This window comes from Equus quagga, chromosome 7 (assembly GCF_021613505.1).
Source record: "Equus quagga isolate Etosha38 chromosome 7, UCLA_HA_Equagga_1.0, whole genome shotgun sequence".
NCBI classification, from domain to species: Eukaryota; Metazoa; Chordata; class Mammalia; order Perissodactyla; family Equidae; genus Equus; species Equus quagga.
The window spans coordinates 66,994,649-67,020,584 of NC_060273.1; the positions used below are offsets into that span (position 1 = coordinate 66,994,649).

General features: G+C 42.6%; 1 protein-coding gene across 1 annotated transcript in view; it reads right to left on the reverse strand.

Annotated features, from left to right (window-relative positions):
• The window catches only part of GRIA1 (glutamate ionotropic receptor AMPA type subunit 1), a 285,987-nt gene that overhangs the window by 57,501 nt on the left and 202,550 nt on the right, over nucleotides 1-25,936 (reverse strand). Inside the window, exons 10-11 of the mRNA XM_046667310.1 lie at nucleotides 25,036-25,242; nucleotides 18,764-19,134 (exon numbers count right to left, since the gene is read on the reverse strand). Coding sequence (XP_046523266.1) covers nucleotides 18,764-19,134; nucleotides 25,036-25,242 — 578 coding nt within the window. The remainder of the gene's footprint in view (nucleotides 1-18,763; nucleotides 19,135-25,035; nucleotides 25,243-25,936) is intronic.

A 25,936-nucleotide genomic window follows, 5' to 3' on the forward strand; every position in this document is an offset into this window, starting at 1 on the left:
CCCATCAATGGGTACAAGGGTTCCAGTTTCTCCTCATCCTTGCCAACACTTGTTATATTTCAGGTATATTTCTTCTTCATGCCACATGTACATGGTGGGTTGGTTGGGAGCTATTTTCCCCTCACTCTCCTTCTAGGGACAAGACTGACAAAGCAGCCATCATCTGGAACATCCCCAGTCGCGTACTGGCTCTAAAGCTTCTTCCCAGGAGTGACGCATGTCACTTCTGTTCACATGTCATCGGACAGATGAAATGAAATGGTGGTATCTAGCACCAGCTTGGAAAGAGATAAGCAATCCTACCCTGTGCACAAGTGGAAGAGAGCTGGGTATATCTGGTGGACGGCACTCATGGCAACCACAAGTTCTTACCCACAACAATCCCCTAGGGAGAAGTTTTCACTTCGCAGTCACCATTTTACACTTGAAGTGCTTGAGGTTCAGAAAGGATAGTGATTGGTAACATGTTTTCTAAGTAACAGGGTCAGAACTAGGACCTGACTGTCCTTCTAGCCATCTCCCATCTCTGTTCCAACTCTATCGAGTGCTGTCACATGCCTGACGCTGTTGGGAATGCAGCAGAGAACAAGCTGGCCTCAGTCCCTGCCCTCACACTCACAGTCTACCGCTGCGCCCCATTCTCCTTCCAGTCCTCCAGAGTTGCCTCCTTTTTCTCTCTCTGACTCATGCGCTGCCTAGTTTTAGAGTTTTCCTCCTCCTCCCTTGCACAGCTGGATCTTAAACAACTGCAGAGCAGGGGTCGCATCTTCAACTTTGATCCCTTCACAACCCCGACTGTGTTAGGCACTCAGCAGTTCTTTGGATTGGACACAAAATTGAAAATAAAATTCACTTTAGATGCCAAACATTTGTTGTCTGCTTATATCCCCCCATGTGTTCCCCTTGCTAGTTTATTAATAGGGATTTGAATGTTCTGTGTGAGTTTATTACAGAGAGCGTTAACGCTCTATCAGAATATATTTGAAGAAGAGATAATCAGATCATCAACAATATACCTCATAAATCACTCTGAAAACTGCCAAAGTAATTTCTTAGTGTTTTTTTTTCTATCCCAAGAGATTTCACTTCTTCAGTAACTTATACTAAATTGACAGTTCTAATTAGCAGTCATGAAAACTCAAGCTTTTAAAGTTATGGCAGATTAGAAAAGAATTTTCTAGAGACACGATAAAACTTCTTCCCGTAAGGGATGGAATGTATCTCACTGGCTAGGTGAAAAAGGGAAGCCAGTGGGAAGGAAGATGAAGTTGGGAAAAGATTAAGAGGGGGACATGCGTCTGAGGGACCTGTCTGGGCCCTAGGGGCTGAGCAGCTCATTCATCATTTACTGCCAGTGTGCTCTCAACCCAGTGGGAATGTCAGGGAAGGGCCTGCATTATTATATGTCTCACAGCCCTGGGTCCTGACAGAACCTAGAAGCTGAACCCTGGCCCCGACTTAGAGCCCAGCTTGTCTTCAGTCTGTGGGGATTTGAGAAGTGAACACCGAGTCAGCTTTGATGCTGTCACGAATTGTCATTAATTCTACAGATATTGATCAAGTACCTTCTGTGTGCAAGGCCTGGTGCTGACAGTACTTCTCAGGCTTACCAGAAGAAGGACTTTCTAAGCCGAGACCTGAAGAACGAGTTCACCACAGAAAAAGACTGTGTTGTACGGAAGGTTGCTATAGGCAGAGAAAATAACAAGAACCAAAGATATGGGAGCGAAAGAGATAAATGGTCTCTCCAGTGGAGGAACAGCAGAGGGATATAGTAGGGGCCTTGGTGGGGAAGGTGCAGGGTAGTGGGAAATGAGGCTGAGGAGGAGGCCATGCAGGGTCCTCGGGTACTGGAAGGAGTCTGTGGCAGAAAGACAGTGAGGGATGGAGAGCAGGGGGTGATATGAGCCAATTCACATATTTCAAGAAATCACTCTACCTCACAGAGTAGAGAATGGATTGGGGTGAGGTAGCAGCAAGAATGGAAGCATGGAGATGAAGAGGCAATATTGCAGGAGCCCAGGTCAGAGGTGATGAGTACCCGGGCCACACGGTAGCAGCATGGATGGAGGAAAAGCGAAGAGACTTAAGTAGATTTAGGAGGTAGAATCTCTGTTTGAAGACTGAGTGGCTATAGAGGGTAAAAGAGAGGGATCACTAATTTTTGAGAGCTCCATCTTTTTGAGTGACTATTTTGTGCCAGACATTTTACAAGATGTTTATATTTATTTCTCACTGCACACGAGGAGGGAAGTAGTATTTAGCTCCATTTTATGAATGGGAAAATTGAAGCTTGGCAAGGTTAGTTGTCTTCCGATCAACACACAGCTAGTCTGAGTTCAGAGTTTACCTTCAAGCTCTAGGCCATCCTATATCCCTACTCTTCTCTCCTAGGTTTCTGGTTGGGGCATCTCAGAAGAGAATGGTGACATTTCCTGAGAAGGGAAACACTAGGAAATGCAAATATTCTAGTAGGATCCTACAATTGCTGGTGAAGAGCCAGCTACCGTGCCCTGAACAATGCGTCTACAACCTTGCATTTCCCAACCTGCAGGAACATCCACTGTTCCTCTTCCTGCATCCTGTCTGGATGGATGCTCAGCCTGAGTCCCTGTTCCTCAGGCGCTGTTCCTGAGGAGCTGAGTCTGCCCTGTTCCTGTTCCTCAGCTCCAGCGTAGTACCCTGGTGGTGATGGGGGCCCTGTCTCCACCTTTCCTTTAGTTTCTTAGCAGTTAACATTTAAATTAATAATGGAAATCTTCATAGGAATGAGAAATAGGATAGGCCCCAGGAGGGAGAAAAATACCTGAGATAAAGGAGGTGGGGAAATACCTGGTATATTAGAGCAGTTGACTGGGGAGCAGCTGTGTTAACCACGGACAAAGTACCTACTTCATTTCAAGTCTGTTTCCTCATCTGTATGTAAAATACAAGAGAAGGGATAATGCTTGCCTGCCTCATGGTTGTTGTAAAGATCAAACACAATCATAGATGACTGTATTTTGAAAATCAAAACACTCCTTGCAAATGAGAGGACTTCAGGTTCTGATATCACAAGTTAGAATCAGAACCAAGTGCTGGAAGTGACTGGGATCATCAAGGTCGTCCTGATTATTTTACAGGTGAGGAAAACCAGGCTGAGGCTCAGAGAGATCAAATGACTTTTCCCAAAGTCACCCTCAAAATTAATCTTGGAGCTAGATTTAGAAGGCAAATCCTTGACCTCAAGCTGAGGGGTTTTTCTACCGTATTGCTTTGGAAGGATAGGACTGTAATTGACCCAGTGGGTTTTAGAGTCAGATCGCTTGGGATCTGAACCCCAGTTTTGCCACTTATTAATTGTGTGGTCTTGGCCAGTTTATGCAATCTTTTTGAACCTCATTTTTTTCATCTGTAAAAATGGAATAGTTATAATTGCTAGCTCAAAGAGTTGTTATGATGATTATATGAGACAGTGTTTGCAAATACCAGATAAACAGTGCTTGTGATTATTATTATGATTAAGATCATATGTTGCATCTTTGCCATATGTCACCACCCTTATCCTCCCAATTGAAGATTGACCTACTCTAAATTTCAAGGTTTCCAACCCAACCCAATACATCCTTGACCTTAATTTGGTTTCCTTCATATTTTACTGATAGAATCAGAGGTAATGCAAAAAAGAAGATCATTGCTTAATGATCTCCAATAATTGTTCCAGCCTATGCCAAAAGCCTACTTCTAACTAAGATTATCAATCTCAGTTCAAAACCTGGTTAAGAGGCTGTGTGTGTCCCTTGTTCTAGCCTAGATGAGTATTTTAAGCAAATACTGAGAGGGGTGGTGGAGGGGAGATGCAGTTTGATTAATGCAGGATTAGAAGGTCCATCCTGTTTTCTCAAGAAAATCCTTATTTGGAGGTGTGAAGGGACTAGAAAATTAAAAGAACTCATAGGCGTGATCAGATCTTACTCTAGGGCATTGTACTTTACACCACTAATGATAATATTCAGGATAAGACTATCTCTCAGATTTAAAGAACCAGAGAAGAATGAAGCTTCTTTTTGAATCCAGGAAGATGCCATTAAAATGAGCTCTGGGTTCAGCCATCCCAAACCCCCAGAGACCACACACAAGGCTAGAGGTGAGTCCGTCTCCTTGACAAACATGAACTATGAATCACTATCACAATGGGTTTAATCACATCTTGACTATGTGCAAAAGGCTCTTGCCTCTGTCCAGGTTCCCTGTCCAATTTCAATCTATGTGAATTTTGGTTAAAGATTTCAGTTTGCTTAGTACTTCCTCTCTTCTCTTATGGAAATGATTGTAGAAGGGCATAACATACTAGGGTGTACATACATGCACTTTTGATAAGAAAACATGGAAATTTGAGGTCAGACTTTTTTTTGGGTGAGGAAGACTCCCTGAGCTAATATCTGATGTTAATCTTCCTCTTTTTTTGCTTGAGAAAGATTAACCCTGAGCTAACATCCGTGCCATTCTTCCTCTATTTTGTATGTGGGATGCCTCCACAGCATGGCTGATGAGTGGTATGTGGGTCCATGTCTGGGATCCAAACCTGTGAACCCTGACTGCCAAAGCAGAGGGCGCTGGACTTAACCACTACACCATGGGGCCAGCCCCATAGGTCAGAATTTTTATAGAAAGAATTATACAAATAACTGTATTATAGACCTGTTCCACTTTGTTGGGCCCTCTCCCTCACCTCCAGCATCCCTGGCCTGTACCCATTAGACTCCAGTAGCCTTCCTTCCCCAGTTTTGCCAACCAAAAGTGTCTCTAGACCTTGTCAAATGTCTCCTGGGGGCAAAATTATGCCTGGTTTAGAAACACTGAGTTAGAGAGGGATCCTTTAAAAATGTAAATCAGATCAAATCTCTCCCCTGCACTGAGGGGGAAGTGGAGAGTTACTAGCAAAGTGGCATAAAGTTTAAGCTAAGTAGGATGCATAAGCTCCAGAGATTTACTATACAACATTGTTCCTATAGTCAAAAATAATGTATTGTACACTTAAAAATTCAAGAGGGCAGACCTTGTGTTGTGTTCTTATCACAATAAAATGAAATAAAATAAAATAAAATAAAATAAAATAAAAAGATCCAAGTTCCTGACAACAGCTCACAAGGCATTTACTGTTCCTCTTGCCTGAAACCCCCTTCCCTGTCTTTTTACTTGGGTATTATCTACTCACCCTTCAAGTTCTAGCTTAAATGCAACTTCCTCTACGAAGTCGTCTCTGGCCTATCCCCTGATCTGGGTTTAGGTCCCTGCTCTGTGCTCCCACAATATCTTGCTCTTCATCTGACATAGCACACATCACGCTACATTGCAATTGCCTGGTTACTGGACTGTGAACTCCTTGAGGGCAGGACTGTGCCTTGCCTGTTACTGTATCCCTCCCTTCTGCATAGCATAGGGCCTGGAACAGTGCATTTAAGTACCTATATGGTGGACTGATTGGAGTTGCAGACTGAGCCTGGCCTGCATACATACAGGGATATGGTATCCACCTTCGTTGAGACCCTGGAAGTAGACGCAACTATGAAGCTAGATACTGTCACGTCTTAGCAATTTTCCTTCTTTATTCAATACTTCCACAGCTACTCTGGTGAAACATCAAGGACAATCTCTGCTCTTAGGGAAATCCTTGGTAGGAGGAACCCCTCATTCAACAAATACTTACTGAGCATGTGCTATGAGCCAGACACTAGGCTGGATGCCAGATATCTCCTGATGGATAAGAAGTTACATACGAAGGAGTTCTGGAGCTTACATTCCAGCATAGGTGACGGTTATTTAGTGCATAATAACTTAATAAGTTACTTAATTGCTATTGTGAACATTAGGGAAAGTAGGGGCAGAGGAAGGAAACATGCAGGTAGAGAGAATGCAAAGCAAAGGTCCTGAGCTAATAAAAAGCCAAGTATGGTGCATTTCAGGAACCAGAAGGAGGCTGGTGTGGCTGCAGCACAGAGAGGGAGGCAGAGAGAAGTGCTCTGACGCTCGAGAGACAGGCAGGGTCCAGAACAGATTGGGCCCTTTGCCTTCTCCCCACCCACCCCACAATCCCAGAAATTATCTCCAATGGCTTCACTTTTAGTCTGCATGCTCCATATTTATTAATTTTTTAGAACTGTGAGCTTGAGCTTGCCCTCTACCTCACTTGAACCAACTTTTCCTTCCCTCACCACTGAAGTCCTATTCATTCTTCAGTGCCAAGCTCAGAGCTTTCTTCCACCAAGAAGAACAAGAACTCAAAGAACCACAACGAATAAGGAGTGAAAAAAGGCACAGAGGTGATTGGGGAATAGTGAACAGTTCAGCTTAAATGGGACAAAAGATGCCTTTCTAGGGAGTTCAGGTCAGAATATGACAGATCTTAGCATTTCTAAGTGATTTATAAGGGAGACAGTATGGTGGGCGGTTAAGAACACACACTTTGGAACTAGTCAGACATGATTTAAAATCTGGGCTCCTTACTTTATTAGTTGTGTGACCTAGGGAAAGCTCCCTCACCTCTTTGAATCTCAGTTTTTCTTTTTTAAAGCAAGGGTAATTAAACCTACCTCATAGGTAGTGGCTTGTTACAGATTAATACAGAGTAATGTAGGATTTAAGTAGATCATGTATGCAAAGCACTTATAACAGTGTCATGCACATGGTAAGTGTTAAACAAATGTTATCACTATTACTATTATCATCATCATCATCCTTCTCATTCTTTTTAAACTAAATTGTAAGTTCATTAAGTTAGATAACGTGTGCAAATCCTAGCACAATGTAAATGGTAAATTACCAATAAATGCAAATTTCTTTTTTTTTCCTTTTTTTTCCTCAATCTCTTTCATAAACAAGGACCATGTCTTTCATTTCTTTTGCAGGTACTTAGTGAGCCTTCAATCAATATTTGTTGAATACTCAATAAATGTTTTTCTCCCCTCTACTATCTAGCACTGTGTTATGTACATTGTGGCAGGCTAATGATATTCATTGCTGGAGAATCTTTGAATATTTATTTTTTAAAATTAGAATGGGACTAGGAAGAAAATCTGGGGCCAAGTTTATATAAAATACCTTAAGGTAAGGAAGATCTTAATAATTGGAAAGAGACTTGGTATGTCAACTGTTTTTCTTCTCTCATTCAACTGTGAAGAAAAACCCAACGGAATTATAGGGAAATGGGTCTAATTTAACTCCAATTGCTCCACTGGGGAGAGTGACACAAAGGACTGAATAATCAGCCACTGTGGCAATTTGAGGGAAACTGAGGTGATCACAGAATCACTGGGTCTTTGTTTAATGTTCCATTTGCTAAGGAGGAATAACTCTTCTTGAGTCTAAAAATAACTCAAATCTGCTTCACTCACTTGACTCCCCTTGAGAGAGATGATCTGGCAAAGGAAAATGCTGTGAAACACTTGCCTTTTCACATTCTGATGGGTCCCTTAATATAGGCATCCTCTGAGTTAAGATGCTGGAACCTATGAATATCAAGATTGGTACAACAGACACACAGGGGGTCTTTATCAAAGAGTACATTGATTTAAATACCACCCTCCCATGATGCAGTTAGATCAGAATTTAATTAGCCCAAACTTGATTGTTCATATGTATAGCTTTCCACGAATGGCTCTATCTCAAAGTAAAGTCCATTTCTACTACCACTTTATTTTAATTGACATTTACGGAAAATAAAGAATTTGGTGTCATATGAATAAACTCTCTGTTGTCTGCTCTTTATTAGGTAATGAAGTAGCGGTAGCCAGCCTAGTTAACACAATATGACATATAATTTCTACGGCAATTCACATGGTTTATATCAGTGGCTCAAGAATATGCTCCGCTAATTTCTTTGATCTCACAAGAGTAAAATAGCTATTATGATGAGTTGAGATTACTGGGCCCAGAGTCCCGCCAACTCCCTTGGAGCTCTCCATGGTCCTGATGTGTCTGCAATTGTATCTTCTTGGTCTACTGACCTGAGACCTCTGGTGTGGATTCCCCTGGTGTCTGCTTTAGATTATTCATGCTCTGTATGGCATGCTACAATCAAGACACCTCTGCAAACGTTTTTGTTTTCTTATCAGGGCCTTAGTGACACTTCTGTACTTCTATGAGTGCCATATACAGACATGGAACATTATGGAGTGAATGGTATGCACCAGGCCCTCTACTGGAAATTGGAATACAGAGATGAATAAAAATAGGGCTCTGCTCTTAGGCAGCTCACATTCTAGTTGAGGAAAAGAGAGAAATTGTAGAATCACAGACAATGTCCTAAGAATTAATAGAAATATGTGAAAAATACATGGGAGTTCTGAGGCAAGAGCTACAGACTGTCCTAGCAAGTGGAGTGGAGGAGATCAGAAGAGATTCTCCTGAGAGAGTGATAATTGAGCTGGGTTGTGGAGAATAAGTCCAATAGACTGAGAAGGGGTGGGATAGACTCTCCAGGCAAAGAGACAGAGAGGTGAAAATTCAAAGAGGGTCCAGGAGTTTGGAAAGGAATAGTACAGAAGAGAGGTCAGAATATAGGAAAGGTAGAGATAGAGATAGAGATGAAGATAGAGAGAGAGAGACAGAGACAGACAGACAGACAGACAGGCAGAGGCAGATGAGGCCAGGAAAGCAGGGGCCAGATTTCAACGGTCTTTGAAGGCCACATTAATAAGCTTAGGATTTATCCCTCAGTGTTGGGAAAGAATTAAGAGTCTAATCAAAGTGGCTAAAGGGCTAGATTTGAAGTGTGCAGAGCAGACTTTAGGGAGGGAACCTGGAAGCAGGGAGGACTTCCCACTTGAACCTTGTCTCTAGACACATGTGACCTTGTGACTGACAAAGTGCTATGTTCTAGTTACCTCAGAGTCCAAGATCTAAAGCCTCACATGCCTAAACCTAGGTCAAAGTGCTCTGGATGATTTGGTTGAGTCAGAAAAGTTGCAGTCTGATGTAATGGGAGAGAACAGTTCATATCATTGAAACATAGGTGGTATTCATCAGTTCTTCCTACTTCCTAACTGCCTAGAAGCTAGTCTGGGACCTTATTGTCTCCTTTTTGGATTAATGCAACAATATGCTGCCTACTGCTTTTCTTCCCAGGCTTCCCAATGCCACCAGATTAAGCATCTCAAAAGAAAACTGTCAGCCATCACTCTTCTATTTATGAACTTACTGATTCATTCTTTATTTCCTGTCTAATATTCAGTCCTTTGCCTGGTTTTCAAAACCCTTTATAATTTGATAATATTTTCCTATGCATTTTACTTCCTACATCTCTCCATCATACCTTCTTCATCAGGCCATGACTATTTTTATTCTGTATTTATGTCCATACTGTTAAACTTTTTCCATGTCTACCAATATAAAAATGTATTGACAAATGCAAATCACAAATAATATTTAGATATTTATTCATTTATTTCATCACTCAATATATATTCATCAGGGCTCTGTGGTAGGTGCTGGCATTAGAGTGGTGAGTGGGACAATAAGGTCCTTACCCTCATGGAGCTCAGAGTCAGCCCAGAGATTTATTTATCACAATGCAGTTCTTGGACCAGCAGCATTGGCTTCATCTGGCAGTTTGTTAGAAATGCAAAATCTTACACCCTACCCAAAACCTACTAAATTCCAACCTCATTTTAACAGTACAGTTTTGATTTACTGAATGTGGGGGTTTTGTTTTGCTGCAACAGAAAGGGAGCATTGTTTATCCTTTTCAAAGCCATAGTATTTCACCACAGTTGACTTAAGCAGGGGTGGAAAATTCGCAAGATGAAATGGAACCAAATTTTGCACAGAACAGTTTTTGCTCTTTGGTTCAAGACTCTGGATGAGTTTGCTTTTTCTGTGAGTTATTTTTATTCTGATGTGCAGAGAACTGGGTGATTCACAACTCAATCAATACCCCTAGTTTAACTGCCTCGACACATCCATTACTTAGTAATACCCTTAGACTCAACTGGCACAAAACACGCTACCTGAAAAACTCCTACCTTTTTTACTTGTTCTTCTCTCTCATGGTGTGCCAATGCAATCCACAGCTTTCTGCACACATTGAGTTGAGAATAAGAGTCAATAAAACAATTATGTTTTGAATGCACATCAAATTCATTTTTGTTCCCCACTACCTTCTATGTCATTTGACATGAATTTTTTTCTTTTAGGTTAATTTAAATGAAAGAGAATTAATCCTTCTCTGTCTTTGCTCTGGAAGTCTCTAGAGTGTTGCATGTTCCATGTTTGGATGCTAAAGGATGCCTTTTCTGCTCATAAGTGTTCTGAGCTTTATACATCACTTTTAGATGTTTTGAAACACTCTTCAGAAAAATCACTGAAAGAGTCTCAGCTATTGATTTGTTCTAGAGCTTTGAGAAGGACCACAGTCACTGGTGTTCCAAGAGAATCACAGTATCCCACAGTTAGAGAAACATTGCACATATGATCTCATTTGAGAATCCCTTCTACACCACTCCCCCCCCGCCTCCCCGAAAGGAATCAAGGAACCAGCCTCTGTTTCAGCACCCAGGAGCAAGCTTCTCCAGACATCTGGTTACTAGCTATGAAGACATTATAAAGCTAAAGTAATTAAGATACGGTGGTATTGGGGCAACAATAGACAAGGATATCAAGAGAACAGAATCAAGAGTCCAGAAACAGACTGATGTGCATTTGGTGACCTGATTTATGAGAAAGGAGCATGCAGTGGGAAAAAGGATGACCTTCTCCATAAATCACACTAGTTCAATAGGATATCCACTGCCAAAAAAAGGTCTAGACCCTGTACCTTGCACATATCTATAAGACACGTACATCTAAACGTGAAAGGTAAAATTTCAGAAGAAATCATAGAAGAGTATCTCCATGACTGTGAGGTAGGCAAAGACGTCTTCAGCAAGACACAAACTGCTAGCCATAAAGGAAAACACTTGCTGCAAGGACCACATTAAAACTATTCATTTCTGTTCATCATATCACTCTGTCAAGATAGTCAAAAAACAAACCACAGAACAGAAGATATTGATAATATAGACATCTGAAAAAGGATGTGTATCAAGCATGTATAAAGAATGCTTGCACAACAATGAGAAAAAGACAGCCTAACAGAAAAATTGGCAAGAGATTTACAAAGGTACTCCATAAAAGAGGCTATACAAATGGCTGATAAACATGCAAAAGGTACTAGTCATCAGGTAAATGCAAAATAAAACCATAATGTGATATTATTACACACCCACTTGCTAAAATGAAAAAGGCAGATGTGGAGAAATTGGGACTCATATATATCGCTGAGGAGTGTAAATTTGTTTAAGAAACAATTTGGCAGAATCTATGAGAGGAAATTATAAATAAGGAGGCCCAAGAATTCTTCTCTTAGGTATCTACCAATGGAAATTCACATTTGTTCATCAAAATACTTTTGCAAGAATATATATGGCAGCATTATTTATAATGGCCTCACGCTGGGAACACCAAAATGTTCATCTGCAAAGATAGTCAAACTTCTGGATTTATTCATGGAGAAATAAATTGTGGTATATCCACAAAATGAAACACTACACAAAAGTGAGAATGGATGAACCAAAACTATATGTAGTATATGTACATGTAGTAGATGGATGAATCTCACAGCATCCCATTGAGCAAAAAGGGTCATCCACAAAAGAGTCCATATTGTATGATTCCACTTATGAGATTCAAAAACAGCTCAGTTAGTAAGATTAATCTATGATGTCAGAAGTCAGGCCAGTCGTTACTTCTGTATGGAGAAGGGGACAAGGGGAGGTGACTGAGATTCTGGTAGTATTCTATTTAATGTGAGTTCTGATTACACAGGTGTTTTCACTTTAAAAAGATTAATTGAGCTGTATATTTATGACTTGGGCACTTATTTATCTGTGTGTTATACTTCAATAAAATTCAAAAACAAAACCAATTGTGTGTCAAAGAGGGAAGTTATGAGGAGAACTTAACTCCAAATAAAATCTTCCTTTGCTTAGTATGTTATATAAAATTTAAGGGGGAAAAGCTCACTGACTGAAAAAGAGGTTGAAGGTTTAAAAAAATAAACTATGAATCTTCCCTACATAAGCATGACAATTCTCCTTTCCCCCTTTGAGTTCTGATTAGCAGATACGGGGAAATGTAAGAGCCGTTGGCTTTGTGGGGAAACCTGATGGATTTGCTTCCAGTTTAATGATGTATCTGCCCTTTCTTCTTCTCCAGCCAGATGGGTGGATGAGGACTGACCTTCTACCAGCATCCGTCTCTCCCTTTTGGGTCACTCGTGGATGGCACTTGGGGCCCAAGATAATCCTGAGCTTTGTAAGTTCACCGTTCCTTGTGTGTTAGTCTTAATCTCCCCAGTTAGACTATAAACATCATGTAAGCAAAGACTTGGCATTTCTTATTTCTGTGTATTCTCCACCATTCTAAGGAGAGAACTGATCACAGGAGCTCAGTAAACACTTTCCGTTGTAGAATGTCAGATCATTCAGACTGTGAAATCTGGGGTCTGAGAAGGGAAGTAACTTGCCCAAGGTGACTTGGCCACAGCTATATCTTCTGACTCCTGTCCTTGTTCAGCCAGGCTCCCTACTCAGCCTTGGTGAGGAAAACGAAACCAGGCCCCTTTTGTTCTGTTCCCCTTGGCCCTACTTCTCAGCACAGGGGTACAAAGGCACAGAAACTCAATTTTGCTAATTCTCATCGTTCTGATTTGCTGATTCACTGAACCAATACTGCCTAGATGTGGGGACCCTTGGCTGTGGGGAGCAGGAACAATACATAGTCTCAAAAAAGCAAATGTCGTAACTTGGTTCAGATAAGCAAAATGGGAGCCCATCAAGCCCTTGTTCTCCTCCTGTTTCTTTTCATCTGCCTCCAGGGATTTTGAGGAACATCAAGGCCCTACGTAACCTGAACGGTGTTGAAACCTAAACATCAGTCTTTTGAAAAATTGCTCATGGTTTGTTAAGGGTCACTTGAGTTATTTTCAACAAAAATGCTTCATCTAAGTCTGGATTATAAAATGCTCAGTGTTAATTGAACCGACTACGTGGACTCTCTCAACCTTAGTTTCCCAAAGTATAAATGAGATGATTAGACAAGAAACTACCTGACTTTTAAGGCTCTATTCTGGAGATTCATTAAGGATCTAATCTATAGGTTCATTAACTTAAATAATTACTAGCAGCCATTAAGGACACGAAATATTAGTAAGTACTGACTACATATTAATAAGCACTGACTGTAAATGTCATATATATGTGTATGTATCCCTACTTGGAGAGAGAGAGAGAGAGAGAGAATGAACGAACACATGCCTTTTATTGAGTACTCATTGCATGTCAGGCACCATGCTAAGAACTTTAAATACCTTATCTTATTTAATTTTCACAATGATTCCAAAGTGTTACCTTTACTTTTATGTAAGGTGTGGCAGATTGTATTTTCCAAATATGCTACAGCAACCTCTCTCATTCCACATGTTGTTCTCACCATGTGATTTTGACACTTGTCCCACTGAAAGGTAGAATATATGTTCCTTCCCTTTTGACATGGCGGGGCTTGTGATTATGGCAGAAGTTATGCTATGTGACTTCTGACGGTAGGTCAGGAAAGGTGAAACAGTTTCTGCCTGCTTCTCTTTGGTCCCTTGTTCTTGGAACCTGGCCACCATGCTGAGTGAGTGAACCTTCAGATAATTCCATCCCTGAGCTGTCATGTCATCCACAGCCTTCTAGTTTTTCCATCTGAAGTGCTGGACATCTTTAATCAGGGACAAACCATCCTACTGTGCCCCTTTCTAAATTTCCTGACCACAAAATCTGTAAAGATAATAAAATGGCTGTTGTTTTACACCACAAATTTGGGGTGGCTTGTTATACAGCAATAGAGGCTCTAAATTGCAAAGCTAGTTGCCCAGGGTCACACAGCAAATTAGTGTAGGAGGCAGGATTAAGCCCAGATCTAACTCCAGAGCTCATATTCTGAATTACTCTGTTGAAAAAGCCTGCATATTTACAAGTCCTGCAAAACCAGTATCTGTCACTCTGAGATACAGAGAAAATCATCGTAATGCTGACCACTAAGAAACAAAACCAGGTGCCCGGGAGATGAGGAGGGGACTGTGGGCAGTGTGGTTTAGCAGGGAAGGGTCGTTGCCCAGGAGACGAGTTTTGCCAGGGAAGCAGGCAGAAGCTCAGAACCAGTTCCTATCTAGGCTTGAGCTGAGAAACAACCCTGGGATGGAATGAGAGAGGCTGCCAATATCCTCGAGTCATAACACTGCATCTGGCAGCCTTCCCCCTCCTCCTGGGAACAGCCTCTGGACTTCCCTCTGGCCAGTGCTGGGCCAGGAGCACAGCCAGATAAGAAGATGCACGTCAGTGAGCCTCAGAAAACTCTTAGAAGACAATACAAATGATTGGCAGGAGGCCAGGGACAAAGTAGAAAGGAAGTGAGGTGATTAACACAAAAGAAGGGAAAGACAATTAAGGTTTCCTTTTTTTTTTTTTGGAGCAAGATTAGCCCTGAGCTAACATCTGCTGCCAATCCTCCTCTTTCTGCTGAGGAAGACTGGCCCTGAGCTAACATCTGTACCCATCTTCCTCTACTTTATATATGGGACGCCTGCCACAGCATGGCTTGCCAAGCAGTGCCATGACCACACCTGGGATCCGAACCTGCAAATCCTGGGCTGCTGAAGCGGAATGTGCGAACTTAACCACTGTGCCACCAGGCCAGCCCCGACAATTAAGATTTTTTGAACCCTCAGTATATGCTAGGCACTGGGCGATGTGCTTCAGCCTCTGTTTGTTCATGTCTTCTTGTAAGAATCCTATGATATTGGTATAAATGGCCCCTTTTTTAAAGTTGAGGAAACAGGCTTGGCAGTTGTTACTGGCTCAAATCTTACAACCAATAACTGTTGGACAAGGATTCAAACCCAAGTCTATCTGAATCATGGGATACTTAGTCTCAAGGCACAGTCATTTCCCCTTCTTTGCTTGGGCTCCCCCCATTCACCTGACTGCCTTACCTGGAGGACCTTCTGTAAGTCTGGCTTTATCCTTGGGACGAGCCCAAGTCTCTCCTTTTCTACTAAGCCAGCCCAGATCATCTTAGTCCTCAGTGATCTTTCTCTCTTTCCTACCAATTGACTATAAATCTTGCACTTGGGAATCATTCAAATACATATTCTGCTTTATTATCTACCTTTTTTTTTTGTATCTTGGTTCTTCTACTCACTTGCAAAGTCAGAGGTCTGAACTCATCTTTCTTGGTTCTTCACATCTGCCATAATGCTTGGCCTTGCACCTAAGGCCAGGTTTAGATCCTAGAAAGTGCTCAATTACAACATTTGATGGATTAATCCTCTCTTACATCTGTAGAAATACATACCTACAGTGACCAGAAACTTGTTTTTCTCATGCAAACACAGAAATGGCTGGCAACACTTCTTCCACTTCTTGCCGCTGGAATATAGGCAGAATATGGGAGCCACCATTTTGCGAACACGAAAGAAAGGCCAAGAGAATCACAGAACAGCTGATCCCGATTTCACTGAACTGTGAGCCACTGTCTGCCTCCGCTTTTCTTACGATGTAAGAAAGGCAGCTCTCTATCTGTTCCTATTACTGCGGTCGGACTATTTTGTTACATGCAGACAACCACATTTGGCCACATTTCATTGGCGTTTGGCTAACAGACATTAATATGAACTTTGACGAGATTAAAAAAAGATCAAGCTACTTGTGTGTGAGTGCAGATGTAAGCAATTTAGGTGGAACTTAGTTCCCCAAATTCTAAATTAGTGAGGACTTATGATATATTCTTCAAGTAAATAGTAAGAACAATTAATTGAAGCTCATTTGAAAGTACGCAAGTCACTTAAAAGTACCTCCCGTCACAACACTCAGTGTCTAACATGGTGCCGTGCATATCAGCGGCTCATGAAACTTGCTGACTTCCACAGGAAATATGTAAACAACAGCAACCACAGCTTCTGTTGGTGTTTGCAGTCGTCTGCCTCGTCCTGGCTCTCATCACTATCTTAGTATCCTTGTGTTTTTCTCTGGCTTTAGTGAGATGAACTATATACCTTCTCTCTTTCGCATATATTTCCAAGAAACATTATGATGCATGTTCTGAGTCAGGGTATTTCTACAGGCCTCTAAGCTCTGGGATTGGCCAGGGTAGGCCTGATAAGGAAGAGTCCATCTCAAGCGGATAAAACCCCTTATTCTGGCAGGTTTACTCCTGTGTCTGTCAGACCCTTTAATTCAAAGTGACAAATCTTTCTCCCTGGTTCCTATGGGGAAGAACCTCAGGAATCCAGGTATTGCTGGTTTCTGGAGTGAACCACTGGCTCTTTCTGCCTTGCCCCTGGCCTTCCCCAGAAGAGAGAAGTCCAGTGGCTTTCAAATCAGGGTGAGCACCTTTTCTTCTAGTGAAGTTTTAGTAGAAGCCCAATATATAAAATTGATAAAATAATAAAAAACAGCATCTGTTTTATAGTGCTTCCTATGTGCTGGCTGGATACTGTGTTATGGGTTCTATACATATCAATCTCTTTTAAACTTCACAATAATACTTGAGATAGGAACTAGTATTTCCATTTTACCCGGAAAAAAACAGAGACGCAGAGTGGAGTCGTTCTATCAATTATGGGGAAGAGGGAGCCCGCGCGCATTCCCGCTCAGTCTCATCTTCACCTCAACGTCAGTTCCTAAGATATCCTATTGAACCCTCAGAAGTCCTGGAAACACAGTTTGAAAATCCTCTTGCAGCCACAGGTCACAAACTCAAACAGTCTCTCAAGGACCAGCTGAGTAACAAAGGAATGAAGACAGTCAGCTGTGGGTGGTGGTGAAGTGGGGAACGCGTGGATCAGCTGAAGAGGGCAGCTGCCACTCAGTTTTGGACAACCATTGCCAAACTCCATGCAGATCAAACAGAAACATGCGTGGTAGAGGATTCAGCTCATGGTCCACCAATATGAGACCTCTGGAGGAATGGTGGGGAGTCTGAGGTCAGACAACAGGGGTGCCATATTTAGGAGGTAAGATGCCCACTGGATGAAGGAAATAATGGAGAAAAAAACAAGCCAGTGGATCTTTTCAGACACATGCTTGTTTTCACGGCCCTACATTATACTGACTAGATAAGAATCATTTCTTCCCACTGTTTATCTACTGGCCTGATTTATTTTTAAGCAAGCCTTTCCCCTGCTTGGTTCTATCTACTCTTCACCATGTGTTTGCCAGTATTGGCCAAGCATCCAGTCTCACACTTCCTCTCCCACGCACACCCCCTCCCCCGACTGTCTTCTTATTTAAAGAAAAACAAGATTATAATGGTGAATGATGACACTATCTGAATTATACAGCAGGCAAAAATGAGCGCTGAGGGAAGCTCCTGAGGAAGATTTTATTCCATCGTTACTCAGGTATATTGATCCTCATGGACACTCAAATGCAAAAGAGACGTAGTAAAGATGCCTCCAGCACATGTCCGTGAGCCTTTGATATTTGTGTAATTATGCCCCCTGAAAATGAGAGTGTGTGTGAATCTATCCATAGCAGCCAAATTCTAAGCCACGCCTCCCTGCATTTTTTAGAAACTTGGTAATCTACAAGGGACTGTCTACTGGACAAAGAGTTCATAGACATTAAGCACTTGTAAAAGGAAATATAGTCAGCGCTTGTTATCAGGCATATTGGAGGAGATTTGTGGCATGAATATTCCAGAATGTAGATGAAAGAATGTCACACTCAAAGATAGGAGCTCAGTAAATGTGGGAATTGTCTGGACTGGTTGTTTTCAAATTTCTTTTGCCCACCCTCTCCTTTCCACCCTTCCTCCATTCTTTCTGAGCTTCAGAATCTTTTTTTCAAGAGAAACAGTATTAACTAGTCTAATATAAAAAACAGACAAAAATGGAGCTACTCTGGCTCCATGTGGGGGGCTGAAACCTTGCTGATTTGGTCACCCCAGTAGTCTCAGTGCAATATCTGAGGCACCTCTGCGAAATGCCATTTTTGAACCTTACAAATTACAAATTTACATCACCATTGGAACTGGCTGATTTCCGAAGTCTTTCTCAGAACAAAGAAAAACAGACTCTTTTCTCTTAAAGATGAAGAAGCCGAGGTCTATGAGGGTCAAGCAACTTGCTCAGGGCCACAGAGCATGGTGGAGCCAGTGCTAAAACCCACTCATAGTTCAGTGCTCCTCCCACCATTCAGAAGTAGTATGGGATGGTGGGCTGGATCTCAACTCCCACAGCTACAAGCTGTGTAACCTTGTCAAGATATCCAACATTTCTGTGGCTCCTCATTTATGAAAGGAGATGAAGAGAGGGTCACCTTATGCTTCTGTGAAGATTCAATGAGATAATGCATGTAGAGGACTCAGAACCTTGGTTGGCATATGGTAGGTGCTCAATAGATGTTAGTTTTACCATACCGTCCTCTCATCCTTTCTCTGTACCTTTCAGCTATAGAATATTGGAGTTATGATTATGCCTATTAATCTTGACATAACACATCAACCAGATAGCACACAGAGCTGGTCCAGACATAGGAGGTGTCCAGATAACCCACAGCATGCAATGGACAGTTGACTGTAAGCATAGTTGAAAAACTGAATATGATGAAGTTGGGAAATAATTCCTATCCCTTAACTTTCCAATATTTGTTTTTTCCAAGAAAAATATAGCACTAGGCAAAAGGGTTGAGAAGAGCTGACTGACCTGGGAGAAATGTCACATCCTTGCTGCATGAAGGCTCCCAGGGAGAACCACAAGCTGTTGAATATCCCAAACTCATTGGACTGGTCACTGGTTGTCTGGTCCCGCCCTTCCTCAAACTCTTCACTGTGCCATTCATAGGGGCTGAAGCGGCTGACCAGAAAAAGGACGACACTCACTCCAATGTAGGCAAAGACGATGCACATCCAGATCTCATAAGCCAAAGGGTCAAGGAAGGAGAAGACCCCCGGCTTGGACTTCTGTGGCTTTTTTATCATGATGGAGATCCCCAAACTCATAAATGGCTTGGAGAAGTCTATCACCTCTTCCCGGACCAAAGTGATAGTTAAAGGGGCCACGGCCACATCGGCTCTCTGCAAAACAAATAGAGAAGAAAAATGCAGTTGAGCTCAGCAGTCCTCCGTTCTCTCGTCTCTCTCTTTACTGTGAATATTCTCTTCTATCTTAAAGGAAATGAGAGTTGGAAAGAACCTCAGAAGTCCAACACCCCCTATTCTCTATAAAATGTTTCTGAGAAATTAACGATCAGCTCAGTATCTTAGAGGAGAGACTATCCCACTATTTGACAGCTCTAATTGTTAGCGGTGTCTTCTTCACCTTTCTAGAAGGAGGCTGTTGTGATGTCTGTTGTTTTTTCTGCCACGCAGCCATGCTTCCTTCCTCTGGTAGAAGAACCACTCCTGCCCTACTCTCAGACCTCTGTGTTCAAATGGTCGCTCTGGTTACGCGGTGAAGCACATGACCTAGATCTGGCCATCAGTGTACTCCAATTCCTGGCCAGAATGATTTTTCAAGGATGGCATAGGACCCAGGTTGGTTTAATGAGCATTAGCCCCGAGAGTCAGAGTGAGACATGCAGAAGCTGACCCATGATGAAATAATTTGGGCCACTCTAAATTCAGGGCTTGCCCTGGACTCCTTAGGAACATGTGTCAATATATTCTTCTATTTGTCCCTAGGAACATGAACCAGTCCTTCTGTTTACCTAAACCTGTTTGAGTTGGGTTTCTTTTACCTGCAACCAAGATAGTCCTGGCTAACAAGATAGTGGAGGTGAATTTAACTCAGTAAACATTTCTTGGGCATTCATTATGTGCAAGCCCTAGGATGGGGCTGAAGGTAAGCCATGGCCCCTACACTCAGGGAATTACAAACTAATAGGAGAGGTGGGTATATGCACACACACCCATACACACCTCCACACACAATTTTTCGATCTACAAGATACGCTGGATATGTGCTATTCAGGAGACACAAAACGCTACAGGAGAACAAGGAGGAATCAATTCTGGCTGGGGAGATCGGGACTGCATCATCAACAAGGTGACGTGGAAATCTGGCATTGAAGGATGGGTAGGACTTTGACAGGCTGCTCTGGAAGAGGGAATCATGTGAGCAAAGGCCTGGCAGAGAGAAGGAAAAGCAGCCTCACAGCTATTTTTCTAGGAAGACTGTGAAGAAATATATAAATAATTCAATTTTTAAAATTCAAGTCCAGTACGTAGATAAACATAAAAGGTTGCAAGAAATGCTCATCCTTGGGCATCCAGCCTTGCTCTTCTGTCTTTCCCACCTCCCCCTACTGGCAGAAGCACTGGCATCTATGCAATGAAAACCCACTGCTCTGTTGGCCTGAGATCAAGAGATCCTGAAGATCCAAGAGGGTTCCACGGACAGAGGCCACAACATTCATTTTTAAAATGAGAGATGGGTCTATGCAAGTCTGTTTGAGGCGAACGGTTTCCACTTATCATGCTGCACAATGGTCCAGATGTGAGGCTGGTGACAGATGCGGTGCAGGCGGGGACCCTGCTTAGCCGCCGGCTGCTGTTGCTTAGAGATTTCCTCTGGTTACTCTCATTGGCTGGGATTATTGAGAAGGTGCTTTAAGTGGAATAAAAGCCTGACTTCAGAATGACTTAAGTTCTCACTTATAGAAACTTTCCATAAAGCAATGTGGAGCCCGGTGTGAATTTTATAGTAACTCTGTTTTTTTTCCCTAACACCCACTGCACAAATCTTGATAATTTTTACAAACACTTATAAGCCAGTGCAAGGAAGAAGATATCTACTCTTTTTTCTGTAACCTAACATAGATAGAAGAGGAATGGGGAAGAAAAGTGTGAAAAAAAAAAAAAATGACTTAGAGGGACTAGCCCAGAATGGAGGTGGATAAAAACCAGCTTTGAAAGTGGTAAAGGCAGGGCCGGCCCTTGGCTGAGTGGTTAAGTTCACACGCTCCGCTTCAGCAGCCCAGGTTTTCGCCGGTTCGGATCCTGGGTGTGGACATGGTACCACTCATCAGGCCACACTGAGTTGGCGTCCCACATAGTAGAGCCAGAAGGACCTGCAACTAGAATATACAACTATGTACTGGGGGGCTTTGGGGAGAAGAAGGAAAAAAAATAAGATTGGCAACAGACGTCAGCTCAGGTGCCAATCTTAAAAAAAAAATAAGAAAGTGTTAAAAGGAATAGATTTATTTTATGCATCCTGATGGGAGTTAATAAAAAGGACTATGGACTGCAAAAATCATAAAACCACATCTTAGTGCTTAGTTCCTTCGGCAGTTACAAGATTTGTTCCATAGAACATAATTTCTGGAAGGATATTAATAAGTATAAGATGAAAATAAACATTGGGAAACACGAATTTAAACAGGTTACTTTGAGGCGGGACTTCTCAGAACCTTTAAAAAAAATCACCATGCGCTGAGAATTTTTCCGGAGAGGGGAAAGTAGATGCAGTACTTCCAAAATATTTCGCCATGCATCCCCGAGCGTCCAAAGGCATGCATGTGTGTAGGACACACACACAGTGGGAGATGCTACCTTCAATGACCTCATTTTACAGATAAGAAACTCATGTTCAAAGAGGGCAGGTGGTTTGTGTGAAGCAGCGGTGCTTTATCTGGTCTGACGCTGGCTGAGAAGCCTTGGGGCTTGATTTCCAGCCCCTCAGGTAGTGCCTGGAGCCCTGCAGGATCCGTCGAGGGCAGAGCTTATCGGGCAAAGCAGACCCGGCTGCTCTGTTCTGCAACTCACTGACCACGTGGCGTTAAGTGAGACAGTTGTCTTTTTGGATATCAATTTCCTCATTTAGAAAACATAATTTTTGCTTTACCTACTTGGCAGGATTGTCTGGTGAGGGTCAAAAGAATTCATATATGTGAGAGTAGCGTGATGCGTGAGCCCTTTGCAGGTGGTCAACGTTATTTCCTTAAGCTGACATCTTAGGACAGTGGCTCGCAAACTTGAGCATGCATCAGAATCCCCTGCAGGGTTTTAAAAACACAGGTGGCAGAGTTTCTAGATTCAGTGGGTCTGGGGTGAGATCTGAGAATTTGCATTTCTAACAAGTTCCCAGGTGATGTGCTGCTGGTCCAGACACTGCGCTTTGAGAACCACTCACCTAGGAGATCCCAAAACAAAATACGCGATGTCTAGAAACAATCCCGGGAAAAGAGTGAACAGTTTTGATGCGGTAGATAAAAACGAAAAGTGAAGAAAACTATCAGGAATGGAGATCTGCTCTGAGTCAGGCACTGTGTAGGTGAATACCACCCCCGCCTCCCGCCCCTGTGATAAAGGATCCACTTTCCCTGGTTTTCAGAGGTGATTCTCGGAGGAGTTCAATGGCTTGCAGGAGTCATGTAGCCAGTAAATTGGCAGTCAGAAGTGAAATCTAGGTGTCTGTCTCCAAAGTTCACTGTCTTTGTTTCACCATGACAAAGGACAGACAAGAAAGTGCCCTGTGATTAAGGCAGACGCTATTACTGTTCTCACCACCAGTTAATATTGGCCTTATGGTCCGGTACATGGAGAGTGTGATTTCTACAGAGGTAGCGTGTCCCAGCCTGGAGCACAAATGCCACAGCTGCATGTCCCAACTTTGCTTTTACTAGCCGTATGTCCTTGCCAAATTATTTATCCTCCCTGGGCCTCAGTGTCCATTCTAAAAAATTGTGGAAAATAATTATGTCCACCTTATGGGGTTGTTATGGGGATTAAATGAAATAATGTGGGTATTTAGCATAGCACCTGGCACATACTATGTGCTGAACTGTTCCTACTACAATTGCTGATAAGAACAAGAGGGAGTAAAAGGAAGATGAGAGAGACCCTGATGGATTTAGCTATTTAAAAGGCACAGAAAGAATAAACTTGGAGGTCTTCAAATGAATTTTGACCTTGATGGTTGTTTGTGGCTGAGAGATACTTCCCCAAATTCCTCTATTCTTCCTTAGGGCGATAGAAAAGAAAAGCCAGAGAGAAAATCAAGGGAAGGCAATTGGAGCCATCATGGAGTCTTCAGACTAACTTTTACTGGATAGAAGGACACGCCTGGCAGAGGGGAGGAAATGGGGGACGGCTGGCAGCTGAGTCATCCAGAGGTAACTGTGGTTTGTTACTGAGAAGCCAGTGACCCATCACTGACTGCGGGCTATTGAGGGGCTTGCTCTCAGGGTGGTCACGACATTTTTCTGCCCAGATTACCAGCCTTTTACTGAGGGAACCACATTACATGGGGTGAAGTAAAGATGAAGCTGGTGGAGGTGAATAGTTCACAGCAGTTGCCATGGGGATGACCTTAAGCGCTTGATGGAGGTTCCCATGGAAACCAGCCTCCAGACGCAGCATTAACTCTCCAGGTCTGTATCTTTCCTCAGTGGAACTTCCCAAAGTGAGAGGTAGTAGAGGGAGGAGAAAGGGTAGAAGCACTTTACACACCTTGACTCATTAACCGTCTTCCTAGGTATCTCGAAAGCCACCTTCCTAGGGAAGATTGTCTTTATTTCATCTCTTCTTTCTTTCTATTCCCTCTGCATGGCTCTCATGGCCATCATGAGTCCTCTTGCTTTGATATGAGACAATGAGATTTAAAAATGGTTGCTACCTCCTGACCAAAACTCAACATCAACTTGAGACTCGGCATATGCTTCAGCTCAAAGACCCAGCCTGGAGTCTTCAGTTTCTGTGAGTGAAGCCGTGGTGGTCCCTTGCCCGCACGTGGTGGCTGGATTCTTCTTCCATTGCCTTTTGTTGTTCTCCTCAAGTATCTTCACGATCTCCCACTGCCCACTGAGGCAAGCCACACTCTTCCCCTTGTCATTTCTTACCCAACTTATCCCTGACTACTCCTTAACTCAAGCCCTCTACAAAACTCATCAGTGTTTTCTCACTCTCCTCTCACACCTTACTTATTTCCATCATCATTCTATTTTTTATAATTTAGAATTTCCTGGGTTGCCTTTCTCTCTATTTGAATATGGCCACTTTTCAAGTTCCACACCCTTCTTGAGGGCTGGACAAACTCATGTTAGCCTCTTGCCTGAACTATACAATTTAGGCTCCTTGACTCTACGTCATTTTTTTTTTTTTAATTATTCTCTCTTATTGTTTTTTCCACCCCATAAAATGTTAAGATCATTGGGGACAGGGATCATATCTTTTATTTCTCAATGATTCCCTAAATACTTCAAACAATTCAGGCATTCAGTGGCTTCTCAAAAATGCTTCAGTTTATTGAAGATTTTATAGCAATTGCACATGGTGCTATTTCAAGTGTAGTGAGTGATATAAAGACGGAGTGGACCCACCCCTATTACATAGATAACCTATATACAAGGCAGGGTAAGCCATAAAAGAAGCAGAAACTAAATGCTAGAGTGAAAGGCAAGAACAGTTAAAAAGGGGAGTTCGTATCTGTTATGGGGAGAAAGAGATGCCATCCTAGAAAAAGTAATATTTGATACAGATTTAGAGAAGGGGTAGGATTTTAGAGATGCAAAATGGAAGGGAGCACTCTAGAGAACAGAGTGACTCGGGGTGGTTGGGCTGAAACGGAAGGTGCAGGAGAGCGAGTATTGGGCATGTGACTAGAAAGTTAGGTTGGATCTAGGGTGCATCTAACACCAAGGAAGAAATTCATATTGACGGAGCCGTAAATGACTTTGAGCAGGGAAGTGACAGCTCAGCAGTCAGCCTTTGTTTCACAAACTATCACTTGTGTTGGATGATGATCAACTGAAGTCACAAGACTGAGCTGAGTGGGGCTGAGGGAGCTGGGACCAGGAACCTGAACAAAGAATGTCTTAAAACATCGGATCTTGGACTCCTCATCTTTTCAGCAGCAACAATAGTAAATTTTAGGGTCCAATCAGCATCAGTGGGCAGGACCAGCCAACTACCAAGTGATTTACTTTCAAACCCTCTGCCTCTGCCCTCCAATTCCCCATAGTGTGGAGAACTTACTCCATAGACCAGCTCTCCCACCATGCCATTCCAAGCTTTTGTGTCAGGGTCACGGGCTCCATATTTTCCATCACTGACGATCTCAAGACGGTAGGAGTAGCCCACGTGTTTGGCAATCTCTGCCGCCAGCTCCACACAGTAGCCTTCGTAGCGATCATTGCCCTCAAACTGGTTGGCATTCTTCTTGAGCATCACATAAGGATCTTCCTGGTGGAGAAATGGGGAGACAGAGAATGTGGGTTTTGAGTAGGGGGGACTTTGGCATGCCAGAAGAGAATGTCACCAACATTTGTTAACTTTGGGAAAGTCTCTCTAGCCCCTAAATCCACTTCTTGCATTTATGCTCCCCCCGTTACAGAACTTTTTGGGATAAGGAAGCAAACTGTTAAAATAAGAATATTGCATCATCGAGATGTGGTGCACAGCTTTTCAAGTTATTTTGCAGGAGCTCTTGTGTTTTTGGAGATGCCTCTAGGGGCACTATGTCGGGGAAGTAGACCCTAAATAGGCTCGAGGTTTCTCATGCTCAGTCACTGAAAATCATAAGCAGCTTCACTTCTCTCTCCTTTAGGTGCTGGACTGGAGGAGCCTTTCTTTGAAAATGGCTTCCACTAAGAGAGGGTGGAGTATGAAAACCACCACAATTTAGTCTCACCCTTACCTATGGGGAAACTATGGTTCCAAGGAGGGGAAGGGACTTACCCAAAGGCACAAAGTGAAATAGTGGCAGAGCCAGAGTGAACACAGTACCTCTGACTTCCAGGAAACTCCTTTTCCCACTCCCCCCTTCTATCCATGGCATGGTTTTGGCAAGAAGAATGACCAGCTGTCACTCCGGGGAGAACCTTAGTGTTGGTCTAGCTTGCAGCCCAGATAAGCTTCATCAAAGACTGAGTACTCA